At 37.9% G+C, this 26,153-nt stretch overlaps 2 protein-coding genes across 35 annotated transcripts in view; one reads left to right on the top strand and one right to left on the bottom strand.

Annotated features, from left to right (window-relative positions):
- The first annotated feature begins 142 nt into the window (after positions 1–142).
- On the top strand, positions 143–12,197 carry LOC136855671 (zinc finger protein ZFP2-like). Its single transcript, XM_067132925.1, has 2 exons — positions 143–271; positions 6,946–12,197. The coding sequence occupies exon 2, from the start codon at positions 7,051–7,053 to the stop codon at positions 8,545–8,547; it is 1,497 nt and encodes a 498-aa protein (XP_066989026.1). The 5' UTR covers positions 143–271; positions 6,946–7,050; the 3' UTR covers positions 8,548–12,197.
- Positions 12,198–16,888: 4,691 nt separating this feature from the next.
- Positions 16,889–26,153, bottom strand: part of Ufd4 (ubiquitin fusion-degradation 4-like) — a 202,520-nt gene continuing 193,255 nt past the window's right edge. For all 34 annotated transcript variants that reach the window (XM_067132895.1, XM_067132894.1, XM_067132899.1 and 31 more), the window contains 5 exons: positions 25,667–25,800; positions 25,408–25,561; positions 22,658–23,241; positions 21,774–22,464; positions 16,889–17,166 (listed from right to left, as the gene is read on the bottom strand). In XM_067132895.1, coding sequence (XP_066988996.1) covers positions 17,029–17,166; positions 21,774–22,464; positions 22,658–23,241; positions 25,408–25,561; positions 25,667–25,800 — 1,701 coding nt within the window. In that variant the 3' untranslated portion in view covers positions 16,889–17,028. The remainder of the gene's footprint in view (positions 17,167–21,773; positions 22,465–22,657; positions 23,242–25,407; positions 25,562–25,666; positions 25,801–26,153) is intronic.

Here is a 26,153-nt window from a genome sequence, read left to right as displayed (position 1 = left end):
GAAAATCTAACTAAAACTTGTTCAACCGTTTTAACTCTGAGCAAATAAAAAAAAAACTGGGAACTTAAAGTCTTTCTCAGCAATGCCAAAAGAGAGTAACATCATCCCACAAAAAAATAAAAAGTGGAACCGCTATCTAGCCAACATTTTCCACATCTAATCACCCCAAAGGGGCCAAACCTCAATACCGTAATGGCAGGAAGAAGAAGAGACGAAAACATTGCCGAGGAGGAGAAGGACAAAATCCATATCTTTCCACTTGCAGAATAAGGTGAAAACAGCGACTCCCTCGCACCAGCATTTCTTTAGGGGGTAGAATTAATACTGGAGTGTCAATGGAAGCGCAATGCCATCGGGTATTTTATTTATTTTCTTGGTGGTGACTCGTTTTGGGTCAGGCATACCCAGAGCCCTTCTTCAGAGGCCAACCTAATTACTGGGTACGTCTGGGCGTAGGATGTAACCCAGTAGAATGCCCTGTCCTGACCTGAGCTAACCAGGATTTACCTTCCCCAATCTGACTTGGGGCGCCGTGCCCTGACCTGGCTGGGTGGGGGCGGCTTTGCTGCCCCCACCCCGTAGACGCCCCCCAAATTAACACTAAAGGTAGAAGTAGGCTGGAGCAGGCCTGCATGGGGTATTACCTGGGAAACTGGCTCTTTTTATAGTATTTTGGTTGTTTATCAAGAATTTACCGTTATTTATTGTCAGTCTATTGTAATTAACCCGTAATTAGCCTCAGAACTGATAGGTTATTTGAAGGGGAACCTTTGGTAAAAAATGGAGTTTCCTTCATCGGGGGGTCGGCCCCCAACTTAGTAACATGGCCTACTAGGTTAGGTTAGGTTAGTTTCTTTTACAATTGGTATTGTTCCTTTTACATTTGGTATAGTATAGTTCCTTTTATAATAGGTTTCTTGGTATTTCCAAGTATTCGCTCCGCACAGACTGTATGGAACAGCTCCGCGAATACAAAAGTCATTAGGGAGCCATATGTTCGAGAAGGGATTGGCTAAGGAAATCTATTATAAAAGGAACCATGCCAACCTAACATACCCTACAACCTGGCGTTGGCCAGATTACTTAGCCGCGACCCTCTGGACACCCGAAGGAAACCACTACCAAAAGGTCGGCAAGGAAAGTGAGGATACAGTTTTTTAATCTCCGGACATATATTGCTCAACGATGCAATATCTTTTAGAAAGGAGGAGCTTCAGTCTTATTGTTTTGTTTTTGCCTGGCCTTATATAACTTTGAATCATATTCAAAATCATAATTTGCAGTGACATTTCTGAAGTGTAACCTTATACAAATGAATTATGACACCACAATAATGAACAGAATGCTTGCATAATTGGAAACGCAATCATCCATAATGAAATCAAGAGTTAAAGTTGAGCAATGTCCAGCGAAAAACGTGGGAACAATAAAGGAACGAATGCAATGTTATGATGAGAGAGAGAGAGTTGCTGTTGTGTTACTGTAGAGCTACTCATTTCATTATTTTTTTTTTTAGAAATTGGGTATTACATTTGTATAGTATGTTTTAACAATGGAGAGAGAGAGAGAGAGAGAGAGAGAGAGAGAGAGACTATGGCAATGTCAAGAAACATCCAGTTACTTGCAGTTTTCCACAACCAATGAAGATAATGACACGAGAAAAACCATTCTTGAACTCCTCTATACCTGTTTGATTACTCCTAAATCAAGAATTTACCACTTGTTTTAACCTACCCATAGTTCAGTCTTAATCTGGCTTACCAAGTGATTCAGAGCCAATGAAACGCAGTTTTTCGGCAACACGTTTTTATTAAAACATCGGATAAAGGTGAAAGATGGGAAGTGTATATTTTATAACCCTACCTAAATTTTGCAAGTGTTATTTAGTACCCAAGTTCGATAGTTTTGATATTTATAGGGTAACATGAATCGCTGATGCCAGAACCAAGAAAATCATAGACAAGGATCCTAAAACCATTTGTGACGTAAACATGACGTCATGAGGCTCCGCCCATCCACCAGGTAGGCAGTAAGTCACTAATGCTTACACAGTCTAGGCTTCAACAAATTCGATAATGGCCAGCAGGATGTGGAATTGTCCCGTGGTTGCAAGACTGCATTTGTGCTACAGCTTGCCACTTTGTATAAAAGTGAGAAGACCCGTGGCAAGATATACTATACAGTAAACCCCTGTACTTGCGGGGATCTACATTACACACACACACACACACACACACACACACACACACACACACACACACACACACACACACACACACACCCCATGAATAGCTAAAATCTTATAAACCTCTATAAACACTTAGAACTGCCTATTTTGATAGTTCAAACACAAAATAAATCTCTAAAAATGCTTATACTTGAGTATTTTAATAGTTTTATCACAAAAAGTGCATTTAGTCATGAAAATGATATGAAAATATAGTAATTAGTGGAAATTTCTCAGTGAAAAATACAAAATAATGTGTATATATATGTTCCACAGAGAAATCCCTGAGTCAGCTTGAGAACGCAAATCACTGTAGCGTGAATAGGTAATCATTTCTATTGTGGGCAATTTACTTGGCTACCCCAGAAGTGTGGGCAGGAGCTTTTAGACAATTGGGTCAAGAGAACAATGTCTGCCCAATTGGGTGGATTTAACTACAGGCGATGACATATCTTGGAGGAACCTGCTCAAGGTCCCTTTTTCATTTTCTTTACGGCAATTCACCTGCGGACGCAATAACAAAGCTTAGGGGATTTTGGGGAAGTAGTCTCAATTTTTTGAGGTGGAAAGATTTTGTGAGAGTGTGGAACCAGTCATCATTAACATCATTGCTAGCAACAATGAGGACTGGGATGATGACCTCTTCCTTGAGAGTGATGATGAAGACATTTTGTAAATACGTATACTGTGTGTCCTCTCCCATTCCAGTTGTAATTATACCATATGTCTTTGTCTTAGCAAGTCATCAAAATCAAACTAAAATGGTCAGAAAAGCATATCATACTCTTTTTCACATTTAAAATCTTTTAATCTCAGTAATATTTTTTCAAAACTTGGCTGACATCTGTTTATTACCACTGCTAATGAGAAGGTATCATAAGGACACATTTTATTTTCCCCTAATGAGATTCCAGTGGTTTGAGCAATCCTTCAGCAATTAGGACAGTTCAGGGCACCTCATAACCCACCGAGTTTTAAGTTTGTGTTTGTCCCTTTAGTCCAGGTGGAACTTTTGGTTTGCAAGTATTGAAGTTAGTGGCCTGGGGGACAGACTTCTTTTACATCTGTTTGTCTAGGAACAAATACAGACACTTAGATACCTTTTGTAACTACCCAAGTTCTTTTTTTGGAGAGGAGTAGCATGTCACCCAAGGCTCATGGTTGGGCTTTGGTTGGCAATGTGGATGCATAGGTTGTCTGATTCATTCCCCCCCTTTCAGTCTTCCTGATGTGTGAAAGTCCCACCAGTGTTTTTGTTGGTCTTGCTATGTGTAGGTGAGCTATATACTGTAAGTCAGTAAACCAGTGAAGACTGGTTTACTGACTGAAGACTTGGGTTTAAAGATAGTTTCCTTCCTCCTTCCCTTGAGGGAGGGTGCAGGAGTAAGTTGCAAAGCATTATTATCTATCTCAAGGGATAATAACATTGGTTACCTTTTGGCCTAGATCTTCCTTACATTGGAGGGGAATTTTCACACCAAATTATGGCATGGGTCCCTTTCAGCTTCTACCACCAGGGTGTGCTAGGCTGTGCAGGAGGTTAACGGAGTCATCCTCTCCTTGCTCATGTAACATTACCAGAAAACCCCATATGGGGGCTAGTGCCGTCAGTGCACCTCATGCAGTGCACTGTAGGCATCACTTGAGGTTCTTTGCATGTCCATTCGGCCCTTAGCTGCAACCCCATTCGTTCCTTTTACTGTACCTCCTTTCATATTCTCTTTCTTCCATCTTACTTTTCACCCTCCTAACAATTGATTCAAAGTGCAACTGCAAGGTTTTCCTCTTATTATATCTTTCAAACCTTTTACTGTCAATTTCCCTTTCAGTGCTGAATGACCTCTCAGGTCCCAGTGCTTGGCCTTTGGCCTAAATTCTATATTCAATTCAGTTCAATGACCAGAAAGATGTAATTTCTCTGTGGTGATAGACTCTACTATCGGTCTTAAGCATCTGATTTATAGACTGCATGGGATGTGATCTAGAGGTCTAGAATTGCAGGTTCTGGGTACATGTACTGTAAAACCTACCAGTCAGAATCCTTTACATAAGGATTGAGTTTTCTATGTAAAATACAAAGGATTGTTTTCTCTTCCAAACAAGTCAGTATTGCTCCTGTGGGAATACAAATCTTTGTTCTTATGGGAATACAAACATAGGAATATTCTTAGCACAAACTGGAAACAGTTGTTGAAGCGAGATACCTGTACATGATAAGGAGGTTAATTGGTGATAGGAGGGTAAATGGGGTTACCACCCAGCACTTTTTCTTCGTCATGTGTTGATTCTTTCCTACTCGTAGGCCAGCTGTCAATATATGCTTCTATTCTCTAGGGATTTGTTCAGAGTGTTAGGAATGTGATTAAACAGTAGATATGTGGGGCATAAGTTAGCATTTGGCCACTTTTGTGTCCTCCCATGTTGCTGATCCTTACCTTTTTTGTTCTTTTAGTAGGCGTAGGACCTGCAGTCTCGACTCCCTGTGAGGAGTGTGCTGGTTCGTCTCTCTCACAACAGAAGAGTTGTGTAAGAAGGGGAAGAAGTTTTTATGAGTATCCTTGTGGGGATGATACTCTCCCTTTGACACCAGTGAACATTTTCAGTTCCATTTTATGAGACTCTCGTGTCTTCTTGTGCTCTTCTCTCTCATTCTCTTCTGGCTTGTTTTGAGGAGGTTATGTACATGTAACATGTGGCCCAGCATGCATTCTCCAACAATGCTTGTGGTCTGTCAATTCCTGCTCCTCCACCTGCTGCTTGGGGCATGGTAAAAGAGAGCCTGGAATGTCTAGGTGACTTTTCATGGGTGTTCCAAAAGACCTATCATTTTCACCATTTATGGACCACTTAGCTTTGGTTAAGGATGTTCAGTTATGTTATTATTGCATGTTGCTCATGTAGGGGAAGCCCCTGCAGATCCTCTTGCAGATGGTGCTCCAGACCACCTTCTTTCTGCATCCACCTTGGTCTTGACTCGCATTGGAGAGTGGACAGAGACTGATGGATGTAGTAAATGAAGAAATGGAATTGTGTTCTTCTTCCTCCTCTTCAACTTTCTCTTTCTCCTCCTTGTTGACAGCTTCTTCTTCCTCCTTGTCTTTTGCCCTCTTTTCTTCCCATAGTAGTAGCTTTAGATAAACAAAGTTGAAGAGGGCTTCTCATGAGCGTCACTTTTCCCTGAAAAGGGGTGGCAGTGCTTGTTCACCTGTTAGGCATCTGCTGTAGGTACAGTATTATTGACTCTGGGCTCATAGTTGTCCTGGTGACTCCTTGTCTTGCAACTCTTCTCATGTGGCTCACTGCAGGCATTATTGAAAGGCTCTTGCAGCATCCCTTCATCCCCTAGCTGCACCCACTTCTCAGCTTTTTGCTTTACAACCATTTCTGCTTCCTTTCTTCCATCTTGCTGTCCAGTCTCTTATCACTTGTTAGTGTAATTGTGTAGTTTTCTCAAAGTTACACCTGTGGATTTTGTACGTGATCACATTTATTTTTTTTTATTTCTTTCTATCTTGCTGCCCAGCCCTTTACCTTCCACTTCTCACTGTCTTGTCTTAAGTGCCGAGTGGCTGAATGTGGCCCAGGGCTTGACTTATTGGCCTAAATTTCATTTTTTCATTCATCATACATTGATCTGGGCCTGTGTTGCAGTGCCCTCTCAGTCTTGAATGTTACAAGGAGTGTGACTAAGTATTTGTATGTGGAAAAGAAGTTACCACATTATAATTGGGTTCATAATGAAACAAATGCAATCTGAGAAATAGAAATAATTGGAAGAAAATGAAATTACAGGAAGGCAAGAACTGAAAAAATATATGTAGAACGAGCTGAAGGACAAATGCAATTCCTTCCACTATGGTCTTGCATTTATGAGCTGGGTTCTGCCCTCTTCCTTCTCACTACAGTTCAAGGAACTGTAGTGTCTGGTTGATCTGAAGATCATGTTCAAGGGCTGAGTATAATTAATGGATTATTTGTGAACTAATTCTTTATAACAAGCAAAAACCGTTCTGTATTTGTCTTTTACATTTTGCAAATCTCCAACACTTGACTTCTTTTTCTTGTACCATCAGCAAACCCTCATGCATTGAAATATCATAAACCAAATTATTTTAAAACGCTTGGAAATACCTGTGCCCCTCAATTTAACGTGCCTCAATTTATCAGATACAGTAACTGGAAACTAAGAAAGAAGTAATTTGAACATAAGAAAGAAGTAATTCAAGTTCACAGGGCCATTGGGGCTAAACCGTTACTGGTTGACGTTCAACTTCCTAATTCTGTCCTCATGGCCACTTCTCACAAAATACACTTTTATCACCCTCATTCACATCATTTTTAGTTACACGATTAGATGTGAAATGAATGATCCTCACTCTTTTGTGTTATTTACATAATTCTAGAATATGCATAGTTAACCAGCTCTTTTTGTTCATTCCAGTCAGGTGAAGGCATGGTTAAAAGTATGTAAATGGTTTGTATCTGTGTAGCATAAGAATTTTTATACAATATTTTATAGTTATTGAAGGTAATATTTATTACAATATTCTGATTTTTTTAGTATCAGTGAAGAAGCCTTTAAGTATGTTATACCATGTGTAAGAAATTATACTTGAGAGGTTTGTTCTTACTGAGTAAAGAGAGGATGACTTTATGGACTTAAATAATTTACTACAAGTGTTGATGTTCCTGAAATTGATTTTTTTTTTCTGTTCTAGGTGTAAAAAGCGAAGGAAAAAAGGAATTATTTTTGGTAAGTCATGGTAGATATGAAGCTGCCTTACTAAGAATCCAGTATTGTACATGTATTTCTAGTCAAGGAAATGGATGATGATGATGTCTATGATGGGTCTGAAGCAGAGGAAATGGGGGAACCTAACAGTGATGATGTTTCTGAAGTGGATAACGAAGATTCGGACAGTTTAGATATCAAGGGTGACTCGAATCAGCAGCAGGATCCAAAAACAGGAGGAACAGAGGCAGCCAAAAGTCTTGGTTGTGAAAGCAACTCGCCACCAAGTTTTATTTCAGAGTTAAGAAAAGTCAGAAATACTAGTTATCATAAATACAAGCGTAGCCCTGATTATCATGAGTCCAGTGTTCACATTAGACAGTGTACAGCAGACAGACCCTTTCAGTGTGATGAATGCAAAAGAACCTTCACTCGTGCCTATACTCTTCAAGTACACATGCAGGTTCATACAGGTGTGAATCCATTTTCAAATAATATACCTCGTCGTGAAAATGCCAGTGTCACTGACAGTTCAGAACAAAACCAAGGTTCTGAAGGGGATGAGGAGTCAGGAAGTAGCCCAACAGGCTGTAAAAGTGCAGAAAAAAATAATACAGGTGTAGTTACTAGTCCCAGTTCTGTTTTCTCCAAGAGCAGGCTGTATGTTAGGCATTATGGAGGAGAAAAAACTTTTGAATGTCCAGAATGTGGAAAGGGTTTCACTCGTTCCTTTACGCTTAAAGAACACATGCGTGTCCATACTGGTGAGAGACCTTTTCATTGCTCTGTGTGTGGAAAGACTTTTATTTCTAATAGTGACCTGAAAAAACACCATAAAATTCACACTGGAGAGAGAACACATCTTTGTCCCATTTGTGGAAAGGCTTTTACAATGAGTGGAGACCTTGGCAAACATATTAAAATTCACACAGGAGAAAAGGACCATGAGTGCTCTGTGTGTGGTAAGCGCTTCACCAAGAATGGAAACCTTAAACAGCACATGAGAAGTCATTCAGGTGAGAGGCCCTACAAATGCAAAGAATGTGGGGTGAGCTTCACCCAGAGCTACCATCTTAAACGTCATATGGGAAAGCATAGTGGCATTGGAGGGAAATTCAAGTGCCAAGAATGTGGTAAATCATTTCCAGAAAATGGCTATTTGCAAAGACACCTGCGGGTTCATTCAGGGGAAAAGCCTTTTAAGTGTTCCATATGTGAGAGAGGATTTGCACAAAAGACTGCTCTTCAGAAGCATCTTATCCTTCATCAGAAAGCTAGAGAGAAACTAGTGTGTCAAATATGTGGTGTTGAATTTGAAGACAAAAATTGGCTATATATACATAAAATGATGATACATTATGGTAGACTACCAACTTCTGCTGAAAAAGAGGCAAATTTAACCGGAAACAAAGCATTGTGTGAAGAAAAGATGGAAAAAATATTAAATCAAATTAGAGGGAATGATGAAGCGAATAAGGACTTGGAAAAAATAAAGGATGACCATCATTCAAACTTGAAAGAAATAGATAATGCTGTCTATATAAAAGAGGAAATGGTTACTTGTGATCTAAAAGAAGAAGGAGACTGATTATGTATTATTCAAATGGTACTCTGGTGAGTGAAATGGAATAAAAAGTTTCTTAACAGTGTACAGACCTCTTATTTTACTTTAGCTGTACTGTCCAGAATAGTTCAGCAGTAGCCAAGAAAAGTCAGTACTGTATTCGGGTACCTATATCATAGTTGTCAGTTACTGCCATGGCTCCTTCCAGTGAAGAGATGATTGTAATAACCTCTATTTCCTTTTCAGCATTTTTTTACTCTGTGGTCTGGTTATACTACCTAATAATAATAATAATAATAACAATATGAAGGGAGTAGACCTTCTTTCAACCATGTTCGGTTAAAAAGAATGGCAGCGTCAGTGGAATTGATTTTATATTAGGTCTTTTCAATTCTTCTTACTATTTTCTTTTCTTCAGGGCTGATATTTGCCAAGAGCTGGCTGACGTACATAATCTGTATAAAGTGACTTTTTATTTTTACTCCGTATAAGTTAAATATGTCATGTAAGAGCCGTAGAGTTTCGAGTCTCAGCATACAAGATTTCTCAGGATGCATAGAATTCAGTACTCTTAAAATTATGCAAACTTACATGTACAGTACTATATGCTTAACTTGAAATCTCATACATACATTACTGTCCCTAAAATTACTGTTGTAAACAGTAGTACACCTAAATACTGCTTGCCAACATGCTGGGATGTAATTGTATAAACGGTACTACTGTATTTGAAAAAATTCTGTTATTTAACAAATTTGATAAGATTGCTAGCATTGTTTAGGTACCAAAAACAGCTGTTTTGTACATCCTGAAATATGTAAACAATATATTCTGTTATTCAGCAAATGGTTGTGTACTGTGTATTACAACTTATTTAGATATGTTTATTCTACACACAGTACTGTACACTCAGTTAAATGCTATGGGATACTAATATTGTTTGTACATAGTAACACTGTACCTACACAATGAGAAAAATTTTTACTATAATTCACTTGAAAACTAATGAGAGCTGTTTAAAGGTAACAAATATTTTATTTGCCATAGCCTTTCAAAAGAAACTATTTTCTGTTTGTCACTGAAACAAAAAATGAGTATAGTACTGAATCTGCAAAAAGAAAGATCTTCACTGGGCGGTCACTGAATCGGTAGTTATCTTGGCCAGGTACGTCCCAGGCAAGAAGAATGTGGTGGCAGACAAGCTGAGTTGCCTGGGTCAAGTTCTGGGAACAAGTGGTCACTGCATCAAGAAGTGGCAGAAAGGCTTTTTCATCTGTGGGGAAGGCCATCAATAGACCTATTTGCAGTGAGACACAACAAAAAACTAGAGATATTTTGTTCAGTTGTTCCAGATCCCTGGGCTGTGGCGGAGGATGCACTTCAGCATCCTTGGGATAATCTGGACACCTACACCTGTCCTCCCTTTAGCCTCATCTGTCAAGTTATCGATAGAGTGATGATTTCCCAGAACCACAGGATGGCCCTTGTAGCTCCCATGTGGCCTCACGCAGAATGGTACCCCGATCTTCTAGCCTTACTGACAGAAACACCGAGAGAGATTCCTCCTTGGCACAACCTTCAGTGTCAGTCAACATCAAGAGATTTCACCAGTTAGTAGGGTCCCTATCTCTTCATGGTTGGAGACTATCCAGTATCTCCTGCGAGCGAGAGGCTTTTCTTACAGAGCAGCAACTGAAATGACTGGCTACCTCAGGTCACCTTCTACAGCCATCTGCCAGGGAAAGTGGGCAGTCTACTGTGATTGGTGTCATCAGTGGGGTCTCTCTCCAGTGGGAACTAGTATTCAACAAGTGGTAGACTTCCTAATTTTCCTCCGTAGGTAGAAACTACTTTCAGTGTCAGCAATCGAGGGATGTAGGACTGCCCTAGGTTTGGTTCTACATCTGAAAGACATGAACCTGTCTTCATGGGAGATTTCTATGCTCATCAAGAATTTCAAACAGTCCTGTTCCCCCGAGAGATCTTAGACCTCGTAATTGGGACCTAACATTGCGTGTTCAAACCCGTGTTATGTACTGCAGTACTTCAAATCTGAAAAAACACAAAATTGACAAAGTAAAAAGTGGAATAAATTAAATTCACTTCACTTTACCTCTAGTGAGGAGGGTTGGTGTGTAAATGGCAGGTAGTGAGGAAAATAAAGAGTGATGTTACTGTTTGAAATAGGAGTCACCTTGCATAAAGACATCAGGTAACACCTGCTCGAGACTCAGTAGAGGTATGTTGTACTGAAAACCTGTCCAATGCAGTTTAATTTTGCCTTTATTTTAATATTTTCCTGAAGTGAGATATGGCATTGTCATTCAAAACGTTTATGACAGCTTTGTCATGCTGAAATTTCTCCACAAAACTTTGTGAATCTCTCCATTTCGCACACATTTCCATGATTAGTGAACTAGGAACCTCTCTCTTCCCCCTGCTCCTCCTCCCCCAATAAGACATTTCCTCAGTTCCCACTGGAGGTCGTGGACTTCTTCCATTACTTCATTGTTGTAGTTGTCCACAAACTCCACATCACCACCACTCATCTTCTAGCCCATGGACTTGCTCATAGAAGCAGCATCCTTGACAAAAGGCTTAACTGCTGGTTCAACCTGAAAGCCTTCTAAGTCTCTGGTACAATGTCTGGCCACAGTCTCCTCCATGCCAAGTTCATGGTTCTGCGAGACACTTTCCACAGGCTTTGTTTGCGAGACTTAAGCAGTAGAGGATATTAAAGTGATTTTACCAGAACTCTGAGGATTAACTCTGTTTCAGAGGTCACTTCAAAGCACCTTTGAAACATTGCTTTTGGGTAGAGTTTAAAGTTCGAAATGATCTGTTGGTTCATGGGCTTGATGAGAGGAGCTGTATTATGGGTCAAAATCTACACTATAATGAAACTGCACTCCTCCACAAACTCATTCTCGAGGTTGGCAGGGTGAGCAGGAGCATTGATCATCACAAAAGGGGTCTTGAGTGGCAATTTGTTTTCCCATTACAGTTGAGGCTAACATTTCATGGATCCATTCAGTAAAAAATTACCTGGTTAATTAAGCTTTACTGTTAGCCCTCCATATAACATGTATATTTACTCTTCATTACATTATAGTTTTCTTTGAAATCCTCGGGTTTTCAGAGATGTACAAGCAGAACCTCAAATTCAAAGTCCCCACTTGCATTTCCACACAACAGTAGAGTTAGTCTATCCTTCATTGGCTTGTGGCCTGGCAGTGACATGTACTTGTGAGTGAAGTAGGTCCTCTTTGGCATTTTCTTCCAAACGAGTCCCTCTAGTGGGGTTGCTCTCCAGGGGGTAAGATACAAATTAAGTATTATTCTCAGCTAATGCTGTACTGTTTTGGGAAGTATATCAAGATTAAAATGAGAGGTTTGTATTTTAGGAACATGGAAATTATTTTAAATTTTTTATCTTTGTAAGATACAATCGGAGTGGTACATCTTGGGTAAATTTTTTTAAGTAATTGTAGTACAGTATTTTTATATGAGTTTGAGATTGTCATTGTTGTGCAGTGTTTTTATATAATATTTAAAGCAATGTACATGCTGTTAGTGGAGAATGTTATTTATAGTTAATTTATATGTTTCATTAAGGAGAGATTTCATGCTGTGTAACCTTTAGAATATATCAAAGTACAATTTGTCTAAAGATGTGTGACATTATATAATTTTACTCACCTTTTTATATTAATACTATATTGATATCTCATCATACAACAGCATATTCTGCAAATACAGAATGATCAGTTCATTTTGCTCATCAGGAATATATTTTAACCAAGTTCTTGACTTGTATTGATACAATGAATAAACTTCTTATTTTACATATGTATATTAACACCATTGTACAGTATTCCTTGGCCTAGTTTTATGATCTTTTGATATAAAATTTTTTACATGTATTCAGCTCCATAGAATTATTTTGTTGAAAAACTGTGTGCTATTAACCTCTTTATAATGATCTCTTACAATTTGAGAAAATACCAATCCTGAAGCCTTCTTAATGAAGATGAGGATATGCAGCTGGTCAGGGCCATGCAAAACCCTGGGCTGTGGTGGAGGATGCCCTTTAACATCCTTAGGACAATCTAGATGTTTATGCCTTTCCTCCCCCTTTTGCCTAATCCGCCAAGTTATCAGGAGATTTATGATTTCTCAGAGCCTTAGAATGACCCTTGTGGCCACGCACAGAATGGTACCCCGATCTTTTAGCCTTACTGACAGAGGCACCAAGAGAAATACTACCTCTTTGTTACAACTTTCTGTGCCGGTTGGTAGGGTCCCTATCTCTTCATGGTTGGAGACTACCAAGTATCACCTGTGAGCAAAAGGCTTTTCTCGTAGAGTGGCGACAGAAATGTCTGGTTACCTCGGGAAATCTTCTACAGCCGTACCGGGGAAAGTGGGCTGTCTTCTGTGATTGGTGTCGTCAACGTGGTCTCTCTCGAGTTGGAACTACTAGTAGGGCCGCTCTAGGTTAGTTCTGCAGTTGAACGAGATCGACCTTTTTCCTTCATGGGAAATTTCTGAGATAGACCTTTTTCCTTCATGGGAAATTTCTATGCCCATCAGGAATTTTGAACAGTCCTGTTCCCCACGAGATCTTAATCCTCCGAATTGGGGCATAATACTGGTGCTTAGCAGTCTCACACATAGTACATACAACTCCTCAAGAGCTTCATCAGACAGAAATTTGACCCTGGAGACAGTTTTTCTTTTGGCCTTGGCCTCTTCAAAGTTTGTTAATTACACAGACTTTCTTTTGATGTTAAACATGAGGGGTTGGGGGTCAGTAGCCTTTAAATTTGTCCCAGAATTCGATGCCAAGACTCAAAATCCCTTAGTTCATGACGACAGATTCGAGTCTTTTTCCATCCCTTCCCTTGGAGATTTTGTTGGTAACGACCCTTTGAATTACTTTTATGTCCCGTCAGGGCACTGTGTAGCTATCTAAAAAGGACTCAACATCTCAGACCGGGTTGTCAAAAGCTTTTTGTTAGTACAGGCTGGAACAAGAAGGAAGTGTCCAAGAATACTATCTCCTTTTGGCTACGAGAAGTAATCAAGAAAGCATATACTACTTCATATTCAGGTGCCAATTCAGTGCTTGCAAGAGCTCTTGTCAGGGGTCTAGGCCTTTCCATCACTTTCAAAAAGAACTTGTCGGTTCACAGGATTTTAAAGGCTGGTACATAGCTACACCGAACCACCTTCACATCCTTCTATCGGTGGGACGTTGCCCATAGGTCCTTGGACACCTTCTCCTTGGGTCCGGTGGTGACTGCCCTTAGCAGGACAGTTTGTATCTTACCTATGTTGGTTTTGAGAGTGAATGGGATGACTGGTCTTGATTTCTCTCTATTTTTCCCTTCTACTGGCAGGCAGTAGAGAAATTATTCATCCTACACTAGAATTGGTCAGATGCAGGTGAGTGTGCCATATTCCATTAGTTTTAATATAGGAATAATTACAGAGTAATTATGGAACCAAGCCCCTCCTCTCTCTTACAGGGAGAGAGAGGAAATGACAAAGTTGGTGGTTAATGTGGAATTATTGTCTCCGACAATTAAGGTTATTTATTTTCCTTAAAAGACAGTGTAACAGGAATTACACTGTCTCCTAACCCAGATGTCTGGTTGGCAAGTAACCTTGTAGATCAGAGGCATATGACTGCTTCCTATGTCCTACTTTGGCCAGGAAATGAGCTAGGGTGAACTGAACCTCCAGTCAGTTCAGGGACTCTCTCTATCCTCCCTCCAAGAGTAAGTCTCCTTTATGTTAAGACCAAAGGTTTGCTCTATATGTGAACCAATGACAAATTTTAAATCAGTTTGTATTTTTCATAACTAACAAACCTGCAGTCTTAACATAAGGGAGAAGGTCCCTAGCTCAGGTGAGTCCGGTTAAAAAAAGTTACAGGGTGACTGGTGGCATTGGGAGATAGACAAGATACAAGGAGATTGGTGGCTGTAGTTAGGAGCAGCAGCAGACCACCTACAACCCATTTCTGGCAGATAGTGTCAGTTTTCTTTGGCCCAGGTAAAGTATGAGGGGTGAATGAAGATGAAGAGGAGGAAGGAGATGTATGACATCTCTTCTTCGATACTTTAGCCTCCAGTTGACTGAACCTTTTCATGAAGACACCTTCGACTCTGTCACAAACTGAAAGGATAAGGGAGTCAGGAGCAATAGGTGTAGCTGATGGCAACCCAGATGACGTTACAGAGCGGGGAGTGTTGAGTGTTAAGACCAATGGTTTGTTCTGTGTATGAACAATGATGTGTACCCCATTATTTATATATTTCAAAATGACCACCAGACAGTCATCAAAATGGACATCACCAAGCATAAAGTTGATCTCGAGTGACTTTGAGTTATGTTTTCATCATTTTATCAGACTACTTTAAAAAGCTTAGAACATGAACTACATGTACTTTATTGGGTAAAAAAGTCTCTCACAAAAAAATACAAGGTAAGTAACAAAGCACAACGTATAATATTTTTATTCTTTTTTTGTATCCTTTCACAGAAAGATATATTTGTCAGTATACATGTATGAATGCATATATACACAAACATTTTATGTACACAAATACATTCACTTCATGTATGTGTATACATGTCTTAATACACATATAATATATATATTTATTCATATATGCAGCAAGACAGATCCTCTGTAAGTACATCATGACAATGTACAGGCACTTTTGAACCTAGACAATTGTTTACTTCCATCATGCATTGCACTGGCAGACAATGTAATCAGCATTCAAACTCCTGACTCTACCATCCAAATACTATTAAAACTGGGAAAAAAAACTAGAAAGCACAATATCATAACTAGTATGACTACGTTTGGAGTCATTAAAACCTATATAAAAGTTTGGTCACTAATATAGGTATCTAGTGACAACTTACAATTGCACATTCAATTTTACTCAACTTTGATTTTGAAATCCACAGAAATCAAATCACAATATGCATGACATGGAAAAATTATTCCTCAATGACTTCTCATGTCTTTTGATTTGTTAACAACAATCACTGAAAAGTTTTAGTGCATCAGTATCTTTCAAGTTATATTCGAATGCTTTGAGCGGGTAATGGTTTAGAAGGGTATACAATCGAAGCACTGATTTCAGCCTTTTAAAATGTGCCAAACCAAGACTAAATGTTACTTTGATTTTACACTATAGTCAGCATGAACAAAAACTCTTATGCTAAATGATGAAATATTATAAAAAAATATAAGGCACAACACAGAGCTTGACTGAAACATCTTTGAAAGATCAGTCAGTCAGTTCTGGAAATCCATATATCATAGTCAGTTGCCAATGCAAAACAGGAACCATGGTTACATAATTGTGCACTAAGCTATAAAAATCAAGCCACCCAAATTTTAAAATAAAAGTTTTCTGCACTAATGTAAAACTTCCCATTCTATACCACAACACTATTGGAAGTGTGAAGGTGTTCATTTGTTATCAACAAATGAAATCATAAAGGATGGTTAGACATGAACACTTTGAAATATCACACATACAAGCACTTACTATTTTATGTATTATCGTGGATATGCCTAATGAGATCTTTGCAAATAAGCAGAGTGGAGAACAATCAACAACAATTAGAATGAACCTTTACAGTTAGCCAAACACACTGTATGGATGGGAGCTGCCCAACCATAAAATCAGTTATCCCACAAGAAATGTCATTGTTCACTGCTGATGCACATGTTTGTTGCTACATCAAAACAACTAATACAGTGGCATGCTTGTGTGATGTACTTACCTATATACAATTTGCTGCCTATGCAATGCCTTTATTTTTTATCACAGAAAGACATAAGCTAATAGTGACAACATAAAAACAACAACTGGCCAATACTAGCCAATATATCCATCACTACCAGTCATATGGATATTTCGCCACTCGACACTTTCACACAAATGAAAATATGATAACTTTGTGCATACTGTAACCAGACTGAAAAAGTGTTAATAAAGCTTTTATTTAAAGAAGTTTTGTTCACTGTATACATGGTTCACCTATTAAAATCATCTTTTTACTAATAAGGCTGAAATTACCCCCTTCCAACAGAGGTAATGATAATGGGCTACTAGTGAAATGTCGTCGTCACATTTTCAATAACATTTACACAAACACTTATCGCATATATTGTACAAAAAAAGAAGACTACAAATAAAGTGAAATAAAGTCTCATTCCATTGTAACCAAAATCAAATTTAGTGCTACATATGCCTACCAAATGGAACAATATTCAGAGAACATTAACGTTCACTGGAAGAACAATTTTTCTTCCACCACAAAACTGTTTTTAACTTGCCATTACTATTATCACTGAATTAACACTTCCATTTTCTTACAAAATTTCATAATTTTACTAATATATACACCTGAGTCTTTATATATAGATATATATATTTATATATATATATATTATATAATACAGCTCATAGCTTAATTGAGATGGAAGCCCTTCTCCCGCGTGGCTGCAAGAAGTCTTTCTTTCATTATGTTTTCAGAAGAATAATCTGGAAGTTTCAGGTAATGGACACAAGTGTTCACAGAGGGATATGAGCCATCCCCAGCATCAACCTGGAAAATAAATTTATCTTGCCAATGAGAAAAGCCAAGTTTCATTAAGAACAAACTACTTTCTTATAGAACCTTTCGAGTTTATAAACTTGCTATTCATCAATATCCTAAAAGAAAATTGGAAAAAATTTTGAGACCAGATTGTACAATAATAATTCTATCAATATATTATGGTACCATTAAATTGCTCAAAATATACATCTTCTTAAAGCCCTTTTTCAGAATACCTCTCACTTATTAATAATTATATTGTTCACCAAACCACCACATTAAAATTCTGTACTCTTTTGGGAATGGACCAAAGGATTTGTTCTCATTAAATATACATCAGACTATAGATATGCCTAAACTTATGAAGATTCATAGTAAATTCTCATCTGATCAAGAATTTCCTGTAGTTCTATCAGGAAGTAAAAGCCTCAAGTTCTCGCTACTTTTCTGGCAAAATTCTAATCTATTTCACTGCCAGCCATACCAAACACCATATTCCCTGTAATGCATTTCAAACTATCTTTAAAATATGGCTATATGAAATGCAATGTCCATAACTGTTGTCTGAAGAGTATGGGTCTTTACTGGCTCTTATGTGAATCTTCCCTGCAGCACTTTTAGACACTTATTTACTTCCAGTACTAATGAAACCACCACCATGTTATTTTTGTCATTATCACTTCAATTAACAGCAAATTAACTTTTATACAATTAAAAACTCATTTAACAATTCAGAATCAAGCTACTGTTTGCTTCAAGTCTATACGGCAAAATTACCACCAAAAGGTTAAATTCTATCCTCATTTTAATCACACGTTTTGGAAGACTAAGATATGAACAAAGAATACACCAGAAAGCACTGTAATAATGATGATTTATTTATATATAACTGTAAGTGTGCAATTTTTTCTGTGTGATTTATTTCAGGTTTCATTCTGCTATCTACACTGTAGGTATACAGAGTAGAAAGAGCCGAGAAGAAAAAAAAAATTAGTCACAGGAGAAAAAAAAATGTATTCCATTTACCACTTAATAAAGCATGACACGTATATATATATATATAAAGCAAACAAGAAACACATGAATGCACGCACACCTGGACTTGGGACCAGTTAGTAGTTTTAAAACCTGAAACCAGTGCAAAGTTATTTCTTTGCTTTATAGTTTGTGGAATGGAATGGAATATAGAATTTAGGCCAAAGGGAAATTGAGAGTAGAAAAGCTTGAAATGTGTAACAGGAAGAAAACCTCGCAGTTGCACCATGAAATAATTGTTAGGAGAGGGGTGGATAGCAAGATTGAAGAGAGAGAATAAGATGGAGGTACAGTAAAAGGAATGAAAGGCGTTGCAGCTTGGGGGCCAGAGGGACGCTGCAAAGAACTTCCAGTAATGCCTACAGTGCACTGACAGCACTACCTCCCTATGGGGGCTTTATACAGTACAGTGGTTTGTAAACTGACCATTCACTTACAACTGGTTTCTTCATAAAGTAATATTTACTTTCCTTTTTCTTGACCTGAGGGATCTTGGTATAATAAAGGGACCAACAGAAAACACTCTAAAGGTTAAAGGACCCTCAGGAAAATGAAAAATATCAAAGCCAAAGAACCATACAATAATAAGACCTGATAAAAGCAGCCAGAGAGGTAGTAATCATAAGCCTACCAGGTTATATGAACATATGGTAAACAGTAGGAGAAGACCCTTACAGTACAGACACCACCCTACTTACGAACATTCAGAGCAACAAAACAAAAACAGGGTCGCAAATTAAAATTTGTTCAGAGCAGTCCCCTTAGCCACCTGCAGATTCAAATTTTAAGCACGCCTATTCTGTACATACAGTATGGTATTGTATGTACAGTATAGTGTGTTTTAGGATGAAAACCACAGTTCTGTACTGATTTTATATCATACAAAAACACAGCACTGTATTGATTTTATATCATGCTGTACTTAAACAGGCATGAAGAGTACAGTCACTAACTTACAAACAATTCAACATACAAACGGGGTCCAGAACATAACTTGTTTGTAAGTAAGGTGGTGTCTGTAATGGCGGTCAAAAGTTCACTACAATGCAAAAATTATAAAATTAATCTAACAAACTTTAGGCCAAGCTCTAAGACCTACGAGGTCATTCAGAGCTGAAAAGGGAAAGTGTTCTTCAGAGCTGAAAGGGAAAGTGAACGTAGAAAGTTTTTACAATTGTGACAGGAGGAAAACCTCACAGTTGCACTATGAAACAACTGTTAGGAGAGGGTGGAAAGTAACATGGAAATAAGAGAGTACGACTGGAGGTACAGTACAAGGAATGAAAGGGGTTACAGCTAGGGGCCGAAGGGAAGCTGCAGAGAACCTCAAGTAATGCCTACAGTTCACCGAGAGGTGCAATAATGGCACTTCCCCCTAAGAGGTAAAAATTATAAAGGAATAAGGCTACTTGAACATGTTATGAGTACTGGGAATACTGAATAAAACTTGGCTATACAGCCAAGCATTGGGACACTTTCAGCCATCCAGTGCTTGACGGAGTGAAAATAGAGAGTAAGATAATGAGATCCAGAAAATAATGCAATAAAATAAAAGGATTTAAAAGTGACACTGGGAGAAAACTCCTTACAGTAGTTGCATTAAGAAGTAATGTATATGGAGGTTAGATGGCAAGATGGTATAAAGGAAGCACGAATGGAGTTAATTACTTGAAAAGTGTTCCTCAGAAAATCCTTGGTTGATTATTACTCCCAACTGTTTTCATTTATACATTATAAAGAGAGTTATACTGTACCTAGAATGTTTGAAGACTGTGGTATAGTCAGGACAAAATTTATAAGCAAAAGTCCTAAAGTCTTGGTCAATACTACAGTATATAACTCTTGGTCTATCAGTTTATCCATTTCTTCAACTGACTTCCTTGGAATTATTAATTCACCCTCTATTACTCTTATTTCATTCACTTTAGTTTCTCCAATTTAGTTGAATTTTTTGGAAGAAATATTGAAAAAATCCTTATCAAATTAAATCCCAGGGCTAAAGCAACTGTGTTACTATGACATGCAAAATTCAAACGCCTTTCTCTAAAGCTACCCTGTTCAGTTCTAATATTAATGTGCAATTCAATTGTTCCCTCAGTCAATTCTCATGAATGTATTCAACTCATCAATTTTAAGCAATGCAACATAAAACACCAGCTGTGATGACACTTTAAATTCATTTCATGTTACTATTTGAGAACTTACGAAAGAATTATAATTAAAATTATCTAATGTTGAATTATTTAAATATAATTAATGACTACATAAACTAAACCCAATTAGAAGAAATCATGGGAGATCAAGAGCAGTTCCAACTTTGAACACCGAAAACAAAGCTAATATTTACAAATGAGAAAAAAATAAAAGTTATGAACAGACGGCAGAACTCACCCTCTCATCTGAAGTTTGTATTTTTAAATACAGCACATCACCAGTTATGGACATGATGCAGCTAGGTTACAGCAATTCCCCACTGCCTAGCTCCTAACCTAAGTAACCTTAATAGACATACAATTTAAGAGAATGTCACAACCGAGAAAACTTCTCAAACTTACGATTGCATTCCGGTAAGAAATACATGCTTACATAAAATACAGTCAATGAACTAATAGTCTTGTCAAACTCATTACACTATTCAGCCACTCTTAGGGTCATGATGGTCCATCTTCCGATGTTCCAACTTTACAATGGCAAATAGCAATAATACATATTCAGTAGAAAACATTTTCCAAACTCTGGATTTTAATTTTCTCCAGGGCAAGCAATAATTGGTACTACACTCAAATACTATGCATTCCAGCAACAATTACTCTCCTCATTTCCCAATCTACCAGGCAGTAAGCTAGTGTATACTACTACTGATATAGTCCTGTGTTGCTCTTTTTCTGGGATACCATCTTATATCTACGTTGTGCTTATATGCATCCATCTAGTCTAAGAATGCCCATCTGTAATTCCTGCTACTTGTGAGAAGTGGAGGAAGGTAACTATTCCTCATGAGGTAACTGCACTTGCAGAGGAACTCAAGATAACTGCTAAGCATGAAAACAGTAAGCCCGTGATAGCCATCTCATAAGTTACATTTTCAAAACTGACTTTTAAAAAATAAAAAGTGAAATCTTCATGCTGTGACTCTTCAGCACTTGGCAGGAACCACTATCATCACTAAGAAAAGAGCTAGGCAGATCGATCAGATGGAGAAATTATTTGTTACATGGATGCTGCTTAGCCTACTCAAGATCTAGGCTAAGGCATAGTCTTTCTGAAACCCTTAAGAGTGTATCAATAATCCTAAGTAAATGCCAAAGTTCACAGCAAGTCATGGATGGTTCCAACTCTTCAAAAGGCATTATAATTTTACCAGTAAACTCTTCCAGTATTCTTCAGGTAAGGAATTATGGAAAAAAAAAATTAGAAAACATCTTGGGCATTAATTTGAATATGTAAGTCCACATATTCTTATGCTTTTCAAATGCAAACAGTGTATCAATAACTTTTTCCTCTTACCTTTCCAGGCAACTCATTACCATAAAATCTACAGTACAATGAAAAACTCATAATAAAATAACAGCTCGGCTTACCTTTCTTACAACAGTCAAGCGTGGATGTAAATTGGCAAGACCACCAGGTGGCAATGATGAGCAACCTGTCGTAAATTGCAAGAAAGCCTTCCGCTCATCAGCAGTAAGCCCTACAAGTATGTTTACGAGCCGTAGAAATCCTGGCGAGTCTCTTGTGTACCCAAGCTTTGGTTCAGTGTATGCTAAAATGTCTTCTCTAGTCCACATAGGCACCTGATCACCACACAACATAAGTCTTAATTCATCTGGACTAAAGGCACCAAGCTTCTTCATTGGGAACACCTGGCAAAATCCTGCCCTAAAGGCTTCCAATTGTCTTCTAATTCCAGTTTCTAAAGTCCAATTTAGTGTAAGATCAATGTAATCCTCAACATTTTCAAGTGTTACTTCCTGATCAGCTCCACCTGAACGTAACTCAATGGCAGAATATCCAAAGTGTTTTGAAGGAGCAGCATACTGCATAGTCAAGCACAGGTCCTCCAATCTGACTGCTGGTGGTCCTGCACCTTGTGTACCAGGTGCTGCTGGTAAAGCCAAATTATGAAGTTGAAGACGACGATCTTCTTCTGACAGACTAGTATCATGAAGTATTAGTTGCTTGACAGCTACTAAAGACTTCAGCTGCTGGAGGAAAGACCCACGTTCTTGATCAACTTCACACAGATCATCTAAACCAAGCAAACCTGAAAACCTAAAACAGAAACACAATTAAAAGCAATTTTATAAACCTTGTCAATGTCACTTAAAAGAAAAAAAATATATATAACCTGAGTTCTATTGTAACAATAATTTTTTTGGTAAATTGTAAAATCAAATACAAGATATCTTAATACAAATTCTGCAAGACTCATTAAGTTAAGGTTAATGCACTTTAAAGTCCTTACCATGGTTGTGTGTCTGCCAAACGATACTTAGGAGGGTCGAGTTCCAATTCTTTCTCACTCTCTTCACTAATTATAGATGATGTCATAAGATCTTCTTCTGCTGGTAGAGAAGAGAATCCACCTCGTGGTTTAGTCGAGCTAAGAGCAATGCTTCGGTCCTTCACATTCGCAAACTCACCATGACACATGAGCTTGAGGAAGGGACGTGACAGTGGCAAATCAACAAGCCTGTTATCTTGAAGTGTTTTAGCTAAGAACACACCAAGGAAGTGGAATAATTTAACTGCCTGGTCACATAAAGAACTATCTTGAGGAAGAGGAGCAGGAAACAGTCCTCCCTGACGACGAATATAATATCCTGGAGGCCTAGTAACTGAATCTCCATTGCCATTTCCCCCATCAAGAGCAGGCGGAGTGATAGGATCAGCAGTTTGGTCATCGCATAACCACATAGCTAAGTCCGCACGCTGAAGTTCCCCAGCCACTAAAGCATAGAATTCCAAGGTAGGACCAAGGCCAGTACCCTCCTCTTCACGGAATTCAACCTCTAGAATTGATTTGCGGCTGGCATGGACACGCATGACCTGTAATTCAAGTAGTAGATCCATATAAATTCTATGAGAATAAAGCACATATAAAAATGAAAGGGCAAATGAAACTCATGTACTGTACATAACTTTTGTTAATGGCCACAACTTTAGATGCAAAAAAAAAATAGAAAATAAAAAAAAAGACACCTTCAATTCACATGCCTGCCATACACCTACACTTTTTAATGAAGGAAAAAAAAAAAACACTTATTTCACTACTGGTAGTACAGTATCAGCAACTTAAGAGAGCAGATTATTTAGAATTTAAGACTAAGTAGTTCATCTGTTGGCTTAAAAGCAGAGTCTTGGAACAGCTGGAACATAAAATGGCACTGGGTTAATGTTTCTGACCAGTGAGATTATATTTTGACATACGACACTGACATTTTACTTTATTTGGTACATTTTACCATTATCCAAGAACTTCCTGTACAATGTATTGATTTCTGCTCTAGAGTGGATTAAGTATTGATTTTGGGACCCTTTTTTCATGGAAAGTTAAATCACAACAATTATTCCTTAAGAAATTTCTTGCATTCATTGTATTGTCACTGACTGATTTCAGTTGATGTTTATGAAAATTAAGTATATCTCTACCCATGTGAAAGCCAAGTTACCTTACTAGGCACAAATACCAATAAGGTACACTAATTGACAGATTTAAATCTGGCAATTATTCTAAATATATATCCTGTGTTTTTTGGGCAAGGTTATATTGTTCAAATTTTTCACATCTCCTACTTTGAGGGGACACTTTAGAATTAGCAGTGACAGAAGCTGTTGACTTTGGACATTTACGAAAATGGAAAGAGTATTTGTGGCTACTATGTTTGTCATGTGTTTGCATTAAGTTACATTAGTCCTGCATTTGCATTAAAGTTATATTAATGGTCTTCAGTCTGGCTAAAGCTGTATTCAAAGCAACTGATGCTGATAATGGGAATTTTCTATATTGCTGAAAATCTGCCTCAGACTTGGGCTAGCCAAATGTGTATTTTTCAAATGTAGGTAACATGACTGTCTATCAGTGTCCTATAGTTACCTAAGCTATCCTAGCTCTAAACTAATGCACATATATTCCACTTATTTTTTTACAGCATACATATATATGTATAGTGTCAAAATCCACTCTACTGCTTTCTAAGAGCTACTTAATTTAATCAGTTCCTCCTCGACCATGAAAGGCAAAGGGCCTCTTTAAAATTCTGATAATTGTCATTCCTGCGATTTCTACATTCATTCACTCTGTACTGGATATCACTACAGTATTCCTAAACATTTGAAAGATTCAACCTACTTAAAAATTTTTCCATTAATGCTATTTTATCCCTTTGTGCATACTCTGTCCACATACCATCTGTTTTTCTTAAGATTTATTTTAACACAACTCTCTCAATAAATGATGCATTCTACCGAGCAAGACTGGCAAATCACACTGTTTTGCCAAATACAACAGCATTATCTGCATATTCTAAATCTTTCACTTGTATCATTACTCCAATCTATTTCCAACCACTTTTTTCATTATGAAATTGAGACCAGACAGCAATGGTTGTAAAACATTCCTTTGCAGCAATCAACGATCATCTGTAAATTGACTTCGTAACTTTGCATCCGTTCCATTCAATGAAACCCATAAACCTCATTTCCAGTACTCTACTGCACAGAAATATATATAACAGCAAAAAGTCCCATATACATATCTTTCAATTGCTGCTAATAAAGCTGAAGAAAAGTGGTAATGCACAAAGTATGGCAGACAAAATGGATGCAAGACATGAGACCTACTTCCTCATAATCACTTCAATAACAACCTGGGTGGCATTGCTGCCTATACCAATTCCCCAGTCTTATAAATTTCTATGCTTTGATTTTCAGGATAAGGGTGCTAGTCCCATGTCTAATAGATGGTCATGGTAATCATATGACTATGTCCTCTAGGTTTCGCAAATGGTCACCAAAATAAGTACTTACCAAGCTCAAGTCCCCTACTTCTCCGCTCAACACTTGATATGAATGCTTTGTGGTCTACATTCCCTTGTACATGGTCTAACATGTAGAGTATATGTTTTGCACAATTCTGTGTTGTGCCCTTTTTGTCCGAATGCCAGATTCTTCTTAACTATAACATACCCAGAAATCAAAAAAGATAAAACTTACCTGTTGAGCCCACTGAAGTAGATCAGGCCCTCGAGGTACAGTCACTCTTTCATGTTTTAATCTGCCAACTCTATATTCATGAGGGTCATCCCTTCTTAGGCCACCCCGTCTTTCGACACTCACATCTCTCTGACTTTGCAACCAAACTAAAGACCTGAAATTAAAACAGTTACTTCTAGAAATCTATATATCACTTGAATGTTTTCATGGATTTACTATTGTATCAAAGAAAACCAATCCTACTATGAACTCTAATTACCTTTCAGGCCCGAAAGCTGTGCAATTGAAATAAAGATGTCTTGTTTCAAAGGGAAACAGCATTGGAGTAGCATATGTGAGATCTTCGCACCATGATGGCAATGCTCCGCAGGCTAATACAACAGCTTCTCCAACCTATGAAACAAATTTAAATACAGTATTTTTTATTAAATAGGGTACCTTAGCTATGAAAACTCTCAGTGTAAATAAAACAGCACAGATGTTTGAAAAATATAAGAAAATTATTTTCATAAAAATTTATGTAGACACTTATCTACTATAAATGTAGGGTAGTGAGGTACATTCGCATGTTAAAATAAAATCCCTTTAAATGCATACTAATGCATTACCACTTGAAAAAAATCATTGCTGATGAATCAAGAATTACATAGTTTAAATGCCCTTGTTCGTTATCTAACCTTATAACGATGACCGTGACGATTTTCTAATACTTGAAGCTATTGAGTCACAAGCAGAAATACAAGTTC

The sequence above is a fragment of the Macrobrachium rosenbergii genome, chromosome 32 (genome assembly GCF_040412425.1).
Source record: "Macrobrachium rosenbergii isolate ZJJX-2024 chromosome 32, ASM4041242v1, whole genome shotgun sequence".
NCBI lineage: Eukaryota > Metazoa > Arthropoda > Malacostraca > Decapoda > Palaemonidae > Macrobrachium > Macrobrachium rosenbergii.
Note: the sequence above shows the minus strand (reverse complement) of the source record. Positions and strands in the feature narration are given on the sequence as shown.